At 39.9% G+C, this 10,476-nt stretch overlaps 2 protein-coding genes across 2 annotated transcripts in view; both read right to left on the reverse strand.

Moving 5' to 3' along the window:
- Positions 1-741: 741 nt before the first annotated feature.
- Positions 742-2,584, reverse strand: plac8l1 (PLAC8 like 1). Its single transcript, XM_020599716.1, has 4 exons — positions 2,555-2,584; positions 1,727-1,959; positions 1,324-1,460; positions 742-873 (listed from the first exon to the last, which is right to left on the reverse strand). Exons 1-4 carry the CDS (start codon positions 2,578-2,580, stop codon positions 742-744), a joined length of 528 nt encoding a protein of 175 aa, XP_020455372.1. The 5' UTR covers positions 2,581-2,584.
- A 1,150-nt stretch (positions 2,585-3,734) lies between these two features.
- The window catches only part of lars1b (leucyl-tRNA synthetase 1b), a 21,488-nt gene continuing 14,746 nt past the window's right edge, over positions 3,735-10,476 (reverse strand). The window contains exons 26-32 of the mRNA XM_020599739.1: positions 10,318-10,458; positions 8,960-9,070; positions 8,670-8,780; positions 7,376-7,480; positions 6,169-6,264; positions 5,778-5,910; positions 3,735-4,863 (exon numbers count right to left, since the gene is read on the reverse strand). Of these exons, the coding sequence (XP_020455395.1) occupies positions 4,658-4,863; positions 5,778-5,910; positions 6,169-6,264; positions 7,376-7,480; positions 8,670-8,780; positions 8,960-9,070; positions 10,318-10,458 (903 nt within the window). The 3' untranslated portion in view covers positions 3,735-4,657. The remainder of the gene's footprint in view (positions 4,864-5,777; positions 5,911-6,168; positions 6,265-7,375; positions 7,481-8,669; positions 8,781-8,959; positions 9,071-10,317; positions 10,459-10,476) is intronic.

The raw sequence follows: 10,476 nt of genomic DNA on the forward strand, positions 1-10,476 counted from the left end.
TGCAAGTGCAAGCAGTGCATACATATAAGACCTACTAGACCAGGAGAGGAGGCTATGTTAAAGGAGACACTGAAACCATTAACAACTAGGGGCAGAATTCAACATGTAGCCACAACCATCCCATGTATTATGTAACTGAGCATCGCTATGCTGTTTGTAGTGAGAATACAACATTTTGCCGTGGCTAAACATGTGTGCCGATGTGCATTGATATAGTGTTTTCATGTTTTAGCCCAGTTTTATTAAAGGCATTTTATTATCTACAACCCACTTTGAGTGCCTTGACTGCACTGATTTCTGCCACAATCCACCAATGGACAGGGGCAGATTTTTTTCCATGTTTATGATATGGTATTATTTCTCCTTCAAGAGCACCAGTGATAGTGAGGGATACCAGAAGCACCCATTTCAAATTATTTTTTTCAAGAGCTGAATATAGCTACCAAGCTCATCCATAAAATCTAACAACCTCCAAAGCAGTGTAAAGCTCTACACACTGGTTCAGACCTAACGCCTGTGACTTTTTGTGTTGTTTATGCTATTAATCAAAGTTTGTCCTTTCCAGTCTTTTTTGAATGTTGCAGGACTTACTTGATTTATTGTCCAAGGCATCCTCAGGGGCATTTAAAAGTACAAACCTTATAGTATTGATTATTCATGCTATTCATCCTAGTAATCTCAGTTGGTCTTCACCAGTCTCTGTTGAATTGTAAAAGAAAAATTCTCATCTGCTGTCTTTCTTCAGGAGCACTCAAGGTCAGTGGACACATGATACGTCTGGGTCTTCATCCTCCGCTTCATCTCTCTTATCATCTGACATACAGCCAGAGGGTAACAGCAATACACTGTGGTCCAGTCCTCACACACACTGCCCTGTGGATTAACATGCAGATAGGCACAGACATACAAGCAAACGCATTTAGAAGAAGCACACATTCAAAACACACAACACAGTGCAGCAGGAGCACATTCAGAACCATGACGTACACACAGGAAAAGACATACAGAAGACATACACAGAAACTGACCCACACAACTTGAACCTGTGGGTGCATTTAGTAACAAACGGGACAATGCTTTTGAACTGATTATTTACTTTTCTGATAGCCACTGTTTGTAGCTTGAGACAAGTAAATCGCCCCAATGAATGTTCAAGTTTATTGTTATCTGTAAAGTTACATTATACATGTAAAGTCATGCTGGTAGAAGCAGGAACCATGTTGTGAAGTCTAACTGTGGTTGTCTTCAGGGATGCTCTGACAAGCAGCACAAAGTTTCACTTCCCATTGATAAATATTTTTGTATGTGAATACACACACTTACCCGTATCTTGTACCGCTCTCTGATCCCGACTCGTATGGCAAAAGTGGATCCTGGTAGGAGAGGCAGGCACAGACACTCACCGTACTGGTGAGCCAAACTCAGGTCTAAACAGCATGGCAACAGAGCCCCGAAAACACCTGGAAATGCAGACAAGTCAGCACAATGTGTGTGTCTGTGTGTGTGTGAGAGAGACAAAAGGTTTGTTTGTGATAGACACATTTATTCCTTAATACAAAACAATTACTTCAGTCAAATTCCATTAAAAATGCTCTGTCAATGTGAGACTAAACTGATGATGATGTCAGTTTGGTTCTTATATAACATTCACATATATCAAGTTAAAACCATGATTCAAAAACAGGAGATTCATACATTTGTGATTCTGTGCTTATGTTCATATTACATGCAGTCTTGTCTCCACAAACGTCAAACAGGCCAGTGCTCCAGTTTCCCCCTGTTTGCGTGATGGTGGTAATGGTTGTCGTGGTGACGCCGAGTCCAGGCTGTGTGAGGACCAGGTCTGTCACCGCAGGGGCGTTGTTTGATTTCCAGTTATCTTCACTTCCTGTGGTGAAGCCCCCAATTTCCTGCTCCTGAAATGCAGCTGCTGAGGCTGTAGCGACTGACAGGCCTGGTCTGAAATTGGATTTTGAATTAATTTACCTTTGGATAGATGGTCGATAAATTCAGCAAAGCTGGTCAAACTTCATGCACACAACTGCATGTTTACTATTATAAGAAGATATCCCAAACTAGCCAACAGAGTCTGTTTTGTTTCATTGTTGGCACATATTTCATTTCATTCAATCAGCTAATTTCAATTTCCTACAGCATCATGTTTTATACTCAACTGGATACTATGGAGGTTTAGCAGAGTCCTGCAATTTTGCCAGTATATTCAACTAATATTAGCTTCCCGCTAGTAAAAAAAAAACATTGTAATACAGCATTTATCTGATTTACAGTAACCCTTCGGCAACACTTTATAGCTACAGCAAACTGCAGTGAAGGCAAAATGAAAATCAGTTTAATTTAGTAGCCAGGAGTGTAAAAGCTGGGGTTTCTCCATTTTCTTTGTATTATCATAGAGACATCAAAGTAGAAACACAGCAGGTAAAAAAAAAAAAAAGAAACTAAATAAGATAAGTGAGATAAGTGAACTGATGGCTATAATTCCATTGTGCTCAATAGTTACAACACTGTTCACTGGTAGGGACAAAGAAACACTTACTGGTGTGTGACTGTCATCTGCTCCATGGCTGGAAGCTACTGGCATCCAGAGAGGAGTGAGGCATGGGGATGAGAGAGGAGATGGTGAGTGGGAATGAGAATGGGGATGGGGGCGGGTGTGTGTAGGGGAGAGGGGGCGACTGACACTTCTCCAGTGAGAGGGTGTGTGCTGGTGCAGATAAAGCAGCAGTTGGCTGGTTTGGCCAGAAGCTGTATGACAGAGATAACTTTTGTAGTTGTCTTCAGCCTGAGACTCTACTGTGTCCCCCCTCCTCCTCCTCTAATACAGGAAATGCAGAGAGGGCTGATAAACTTCGGGGTACATAAACACAAAATAATATGATGCTAATGGGGCATACACTTGACACAAGCACACCTGCAGGCTGAAATCTTGTAAAAAGCTCTTATTTGTTTACAGAATTTTCTATAGAATGTAACAAAGATAAAACATACATAAATGAGGAATTCAGTCATACAAATTAATTTTCAAAATTACCCAACATATGTATGCTCAAACTATTCTAAAAATCTAATCCAACAGTTTGACCCATGACATTCATTGGTTAAAAAGACAGTAAACGTTACTCACCCTTCAGGCAGAAGCAGACTGAGAAGTGAAAGATGCATTTGAGAACCAATGCAACACCCACAGTCAGAGGGAACTGATTAGAAGTGAGAGGAGTCTTACATGGTGGAAGGACACATAGTCAAACAATAGTGGGGCCTGGAAACATGAACATTAACTTAACCCTTGAAACAAAAAGGAAGTTTTTTCACTTGGCTGAGCTCCTTTAAAAGATGGTGAAAATGTATTACTGTATATAGTGTCAGTAGTTCTTAGTATGTCTGCTTAGTATTAAATGCTAAACTTTTTCTTTTGAACATCCAGACCTCAGTGGTAACAATTTAGTTTTAATAACCCATGTAATTAGTCAACTGAATTTTATTAGCTATTCTGTCTCATTTGCATATTGTAATTGTGTGTGTGCTGAACTCTTGCAAGCTCCAACTCTTCACAGCTACAACCTCATCAGAAAAGCGTTCACACCGAGTCCTCACACTCTGCACTAAAGGGTTGAAGATCCAGTGACTTCCTATAAAAACCATGACACACCCTCTTCTAATGCATGACCTTAACAAATAAAACAACAAAGCGAGGAGAGGGAGAACACAGAGGATGAATATTTAATAGATTTTATTTTTCTCTGGAAAACAGACAAGAACCACCACTGCTAGGAAATGCGAATGGTTGTCTGGCAGGCTGACAACATGAGAGAACAACATGCTTCACCTACTTAAAAACAAACAAACAAAAAAAAACCACAGCAGACACATTACCATCTTTATGAAAACAAGCATTCAGGAGGACGCAGGAGCAGTCTCACAATATAGTAACATAAAATAAGTGGTTGGCCAGTGACAAAACAGGACATGGTGGTAGTTGTTTATTCACTGCCTTTCAGCAAAAACATTCAAATGCTCTACTATACAAAAAGTTGCTTATTTATTGTGTGTCACAGACAGGAAAAGTAGCCCATGGAGAATACTTATAAGGCTTAACTTTAACCTACCAAACAATAAAAAGAGAATACAAATTCTGGCATTACAGTCCCATACTAAAACATTAGGGGAGGGACTGGGACACTTCCAAAACTGCAGTTTGTTTTCACACCATTAAAGATTAACCTCCCAAACACCCAATAATCTCAGGGTTCTATCAGTGGGACTGAGTTGGAAAGGCCCATAAGCATCTGTTTTGTGTAGACCAAACCCAGATCTGAATGTACTACATCTGTATGAGTCGTTTTGAAAGAGCAAGATAGAAGAAAACTTTTCAGGTCCCATTAGCCCTACATATTCCTTGAGGCCATGTTCAGCAGTAAAAAGATGCTTAGAGTGAGAGGATCTTTCAAACCTAACACTATGTGCAGCAGCTAATGGTGCAAAGACAAATTATAAAACATACATACACTTTTCAGTCAGTCTTCTATGGCTTTGAGTCAAAACTACAAATTTTGTCACATTTCATGATGCATTTGAACCTTTCACCAATGACACACTGCTTAACGTGCCCCCATGTGCCTGTGTGTGTGAGAATGTTACTCTAATGAATGAGATACATCAAAGTGTCCCCAATGTCCACAGTGAGGCCATTGTCAGCCAGAGTGACCCTCTTCTCCTCCAGATTGATGCTGAACAAAGAGTTGTTAGAGATGGGTAATTTCCCCTGTTCCTCCAGTCCCAGGATGGGCACCCTGCGGGGCCCCAGCACAGGGTCCTCATACCTCATCAACTTCACTCTGGACAGGTCTAGTGGAAAGGAGAGAGGCAGAGTCACCAAGGTCAGACATGAGAGACAGGGAAAAGAGAGGAATAGACAAAGGGATGAAAAGCATCCAGACTAAGTGGGAGAAGGTGGCGGTGAGAAATAATGCAGTGATGATGCAGGGACATACAATGAAAAACAGAGAAGGATGAAGTCAAAGTGGTAAAGTGATGAGAGAGACTGAGAAATCAGCAAATAGGGAAGGGAAGGGAAAGAAGAGAAGGCAATAACAGCTACAAAGAAAATCAGTTCATATACGGTATGCTCTTATACAAGCTAATGCGCTTCAACATTATTCAACGTTTATTTACATCTGTCAGCATGTTAAAAGATATAAAACAAAGACAATAGGGAGCAGCTGGAAAGCAAACATTCTGGGAGGGCAGAACACATGGTGTTAGAATGTGAATGGAATGTTTTCTGACATTGCTTATGTGAATATGATGAAAGGTGGTGGGCTGGTTTTGATAACAATACACTGGTAGAGATATCTGCACAGCTGATAATGTGATACCAAAAGAAAGCACCAAGTATTTTTCTAGTCATATTCACACTAGAGCTACTCCCTTCCTCTGAGTCTGTGCACAATGACGGCAGATAGGAAAGAACATAAGGACTGGAGAGGCGAAGGGGACAGATTGAGCAATTGGACATCTCTTCATTAATAAATGTCTTGGTCAGCTGAGCTATTTGAACAAGTAATGGAACTTTTTCCCACCATAAAGCTAAATAATCTGTGCACGCCCTTATCAACTTTAAACCAACAGTGCAATTTTCATTTAAAATGAGCGACTATTTTCATCCTCAGATTATAAAACTCATTTATATTAACGGTCCCAATTAGGGTTTCTAACCATAGTTAATGAAATACTGCTGCATATTCATTTATCTCACTAACCTTTGATGAGTCTGTTGACCTTGGCTAATCTACGGATGATGCTGTCTCTGCTGTCCCCCTGTCGGATCTCAATGTTTGCAGAGAACAGGCCGTTGCACGGCTGAGGGTTGACTAGGGACACACTCACTCCAGGCTGGGTAGAAGGAGGAATGACACAAATGCACAAAAACGCCATGTGATTTTTGATTGGGGTGAACAATAACCATTTTGTTCATCAAGTACAGAAAAAGAGCTGCATGCAGTCAGACACACACCTACAGAGACAAAGTGTACAAACATCTAACAAATATGCAAACACAGAGCAAAGTTGGGTCTTAAAAGTTGACACATGGGCAACTGAAAACGAAGCTTACACCCGTCCTAACACGCACACACAGCCAAAAGCATTTACCTCTGATCTGTAAACGCAGAATGGTTTCCCTGGGCAACAGTCCTCTTTCACTTTGTCGTCAGCCTCAGATGCAAATAAGACGTCTATCTGCTCCAACTGTAGGGGAGGAACAAGGTTATGGGGGAAAAAATGATGATAATCAGCTGATTACTCGCGTCTATCAGAGACTGCACATCCAGGTGTGTTTGGTATGCACACTGGCAGACTCTGGTGGTGTTAATGAGGCTTTTGCACTGATCAGAGACTTAACATCTGGCTTAGACCAATCAGTCATACATTCCTAATCACAGATGGTATTTCGCTGTGAGAGTGTAGAGGACTGCAAACTAGTTGAAGAAGAAGAAGAAGAAGAAGAAAACCGCATTGTGAACAATACATTACGTCTATAGTTTTGTCCTTCACAGAGCATGCTGGCTAAGGTTGGTTTGAATTCAAAAGAGACCAGGTTTTACAGCTGGAACTAAATATCAAAATGTCCACAGAGACTTCTCAAACCGCATAAACCTCTTTTCTGCTGACATTTCTGTGAAGAGCCATCTTTCATGCCCATTCTTTATTTTGTGGTGCATCACTTTGGTGGTACCCCACTCTTAGTGTTGGTTTGGGAGATAAGAGATACATCACCCTTTTTTTTTGAGACACACAACAGCATATTTTTGTATCATTAAGCCTTTTGTGTCTCCAAATGCTGTGTCCATAGCAATGAACAATCAGAAACCTGGGTACTGGATTCAGGGTATTAATTATGAATGTGTAACACAAATATTTTTTGTCTGTGGCTAAATCTGTGCTGACTTCTTAGAGGTATTTTAGGGTTTTAGTTTTTGACTAGGCTAAGCTTCTGTGCAGACTAAAGCATTAGGAGCTTTCCTGAGTAGTAACTGAGCTCGGGTGCCTCGGTACCTTGCACAAAGCAAAGCTCAGCTTTAAAGGCCGATGTAATTTTGAGAACCCAAAATGCTTTAACTGCATGTTATAGCTTGACATTTAGGTAAAGACAAACAGAACCTGATCAAGCAAACATATTCTGTAAATTGCACACATATAGGAGAAGCTGAGATGATATTTGCTGCCTGTGGCTGTTGTCTAACCTTTAACAAAGCTCTGGGCTCACAAAAGTGTTTTTGGTTGGGACAGAGAGCTTTTTGAGTGGGGTCTGCATTAAATGTTATGCTTAACTTGAGGACTGACGGATAACAAAATATACCTCCAGAGAATTAGTTAAGTAGACCAAGTTCTCCATTAGAACTGCCCGCTCGTCAAACTCCAGCTCCAGATCCAAAACCCTGGGTCCATTCTGCTCCAGGTTCTCCTAAAGAACACACAGCAGAACCCAAATAGTCAGAATCACAGTGATGGAAATGGAAAAAAAAAATAATCTAAAACTCTCCTGGGTATAAATTGAGTTTTTAAGATTTAATTTGTTAATCTCCGACATGCCAGCAGTTAGGAGAAGGGTAGCAAACCTGATATTTTACTCACGTATTAAAGAAATCAGGTTTTAGGTTCTAATTCAACGTTGTGCAGAAGGTTCATTACCATGCTAATGCTGCCACCATGAGATTATTACAACAACAAAAAAAAAGCATTGTGAACAAAAGATGCAAAAACAAATCATCTAACAAGGAAAGCTGGGAGAGAAAACAACTTGACACAAACAATGGATGAACACAAAGCTCAGCATGACTATTTATAAGGTTCATTCTGTTTGATCACTGTAGTGAAACAGCAACACCTGAACAAAGCTCTGTGCACCTGGGAGACAGGAGATCATACTTTTAATCTTTCATTAGCAATGTGACCTTATCTGTATTTATAAAGCAGAACAATTAATAGAGTGAAATCATGTCATTTTAACCATCCTGTCAGTCCAGGACAAAAAGGACACCTTAACTAGAAATGATGTAGTTGATGCACTCTGATGGATATTTAACACAGCCAAAAGAATACAAAGTTGCTAAAATGCAAAAGGTTATGTGCAGCCAAACTTATATAAATGTGCCAAACATAGAAGCAAGCTGAATAACCCTGTCAAAAGTATATTTTGTACTCTTAAAACATACTGAATGTTGCAGACCAAGCATTCTGTTATTCAAATTTTCTCGTACTGCTAGAGTTTTGCCATTGTTTGACACAAAGAAGAACCTAAAAAATAATAAATGCAGCTTTTGAAAATGCAGACACCAATATTTCAACAGAATTACCAAGGCAGACTTTAGACCAATCAAAAACAAAGCTGTGTGCAAACAACAGATAAGCCACTTTATGGACACACTGAGCAAATAGCTTTGTAGGTGATAAACAAACAACTTGAACACAAAGGGACTACGATGACAAATGCATGCAGACTACTGGCATTGAGTTTAATACATATAATACAAAAAAAGTCACATAAAACTGACACAATATGATGTCTCCCATTTTAGAAGTGGGCAGTGTGGGTGCACAGAGGACAGGATGTGCCTTTACACAGACACACAACTGTTTTCCTCCAAATTTACCTTGATCATGGCTACAAAAGGCATGACTCTCTTCATGTACTTCTTCAGTTCAGGTAGGGCTCCTAATTCACTTGCTATCACTTTGTTGTCTGGTAGGACCCCGTTGTTGCTCTGGACAGAAACAGAGAGAGACGTACTGGGTACAATAACTGGTAGAGAAAACAGCATTATGTACTTGATCCTTTGAGACACAATTATGAACATATAAATGGGTAGGAGTAAGTACTGAGCGCATCACTATGCTATGGACGCCTGTGGTGTATGAATGCTTGGCTGTTTTCGTTTCTCACCTTGTAGTGTTTGCCGAGCAAGGATAAGGCACTGTGCTGCCATGGAGGGTAATTCTTGGCTACGTAGATGGTGCAGTGGGAGGGCTTGGCTGGGGGTTTTGAGTCACCTTTCTGTTGGAGGAATATCAATTTAAAAAAAAAAGGAGCATTTCAGGTTCATCTCATTTATCCATTCTAGTCAGGTGAGAGTTTTGCTTTGATTCAATATAGTGACTGATTATATTTTGGGGGTGGGTGGTTTGTACTATAAACATGACTATGTGTAGCATATTACCACTATATATTTATATTATGAAAATTTGATAAAAACTAATAGGCATATTACAGAAAGCCAAAACAGCTTGCTTGATTTGAAGGTGTACAGTGCTTTTTGTTGCTAAGGACATTACATGTATTCAGGTCACGTAAAATGGGATACTACCTCTGAAAAATCTATCAACTTGACATTTATTCATTATAGTGCTTTGCACATTCATAAACCCAAATGGTCTTGTATAATTATGGTCACATCCTGCATCTGCATACACAAAAATGCTGTTAATATAATAAGACATCTGGTTTCATCTTTCCTTTTCTCCTCTTTTTGCCACCATCCCTCTATCGTACAACTGCACCAAATCGCTAACAGTGGTCTGGAGGCATGAGCTATTGTCTCAAATTGTATTGTTTTTCTTCCAGCTGCCTACAGCTCCTTACTAAAGTGCTGAACTGTTAAACAACAGACCACCTTCATTCAATGAACCCAACACAGACTAAGTCTCAGGCAGGGCAGGGCAGAGACAGAAGGCCTACATGCCAGAGGTGTGGGCCACACAAAAACTAGTTGTGTCAGTAAATAAGAAGGTTTACTCTATTATTCTTGAAATAGCTGTTTTCTCTAACAGGCAAAATACAAACCATACATTTTAGCTGAATTCGGGTAATTATTTATCTTAATGGCAAAGAAGCTTTAGTTCTTAGCTTTAGCTGGTCTAGTTATTTACAACCCTAAATATATTCAGTAAGTGGCCTGAAAGGACACAGATTCCATAAACAGAGTTTATACTAAATCCAGATAATGATAAAACACTGCTGCTTCCTGATATTTTTGAGCTTGTTGTGCTTTTTTTATTTTCTGTCTCATTGTGCTCCCCATTAAACAACCATGAAACTGTTAAACAACACCTGAGGGAGAAAACACTGACACACTGTTGACTCTGATTTAATTACTACAATTAGTGAACACTGAGATGTGCTGGATTTCATTAAGAAAAAAAGAACAATGCAATTTTCAAGTCAATATTCATTTTCACAGTTACTTAATAAAGTCATTACAGCAGTGTAGGGACAGTGAAGCTTGGGAAACAGACACATTTTACCTTCTGTTTTGGGGGCAGCATGTAAGCTTTAAGTCGCAGTCGGAGGTCATGTGCCGTCTCCATTAGGTACTGAGAGGAACGGATCAGAATCTCGTCAACTGGACCTGCCACAGGCCACGATGCCTTCATTACAGAATTGGTCTATCAGGGCGAGAAAAT

This window comes from Monopterus albus, unplaced genomic scaffold, assembly GCF_001952655.1.
Source record: "Monopterus albus unplaced genomic scaffold, M_albus_1.0 scaffold42.1, whole genome shotgun sequence".
NCBI classification, from domain to species: domain Eukaryota; kingdom Metazoa; phylum Chordata; class Actinopteri; order Synbranchiformes; family Synbranchidae; genus Monopterus; species Monopterus albus.

Excerpts from the sequence above, each read along its gene's own strand:
- plac8l1 (XM_020599716.1), bottom strand. The coding sequence starts at position 2,580 with ATGGAGCAGATGACAGTCACACACCA. Across the intron at positions 1,960-2,554 it reads CAGATGACAGTCACACACCA|ACCAGGCCTGTCAGTCGCTA; the intron begins GTAAGTGTTTCT and ends ATCCAATTTCAG. Across the intron at positions 1,461-1,726 it reads TTGTGGAGACAAGACTGCAT|GTGTTTTCGGGGCTCTGTTG; the intron begins GTAATATGAACA and ends CTGCATTTCCAG.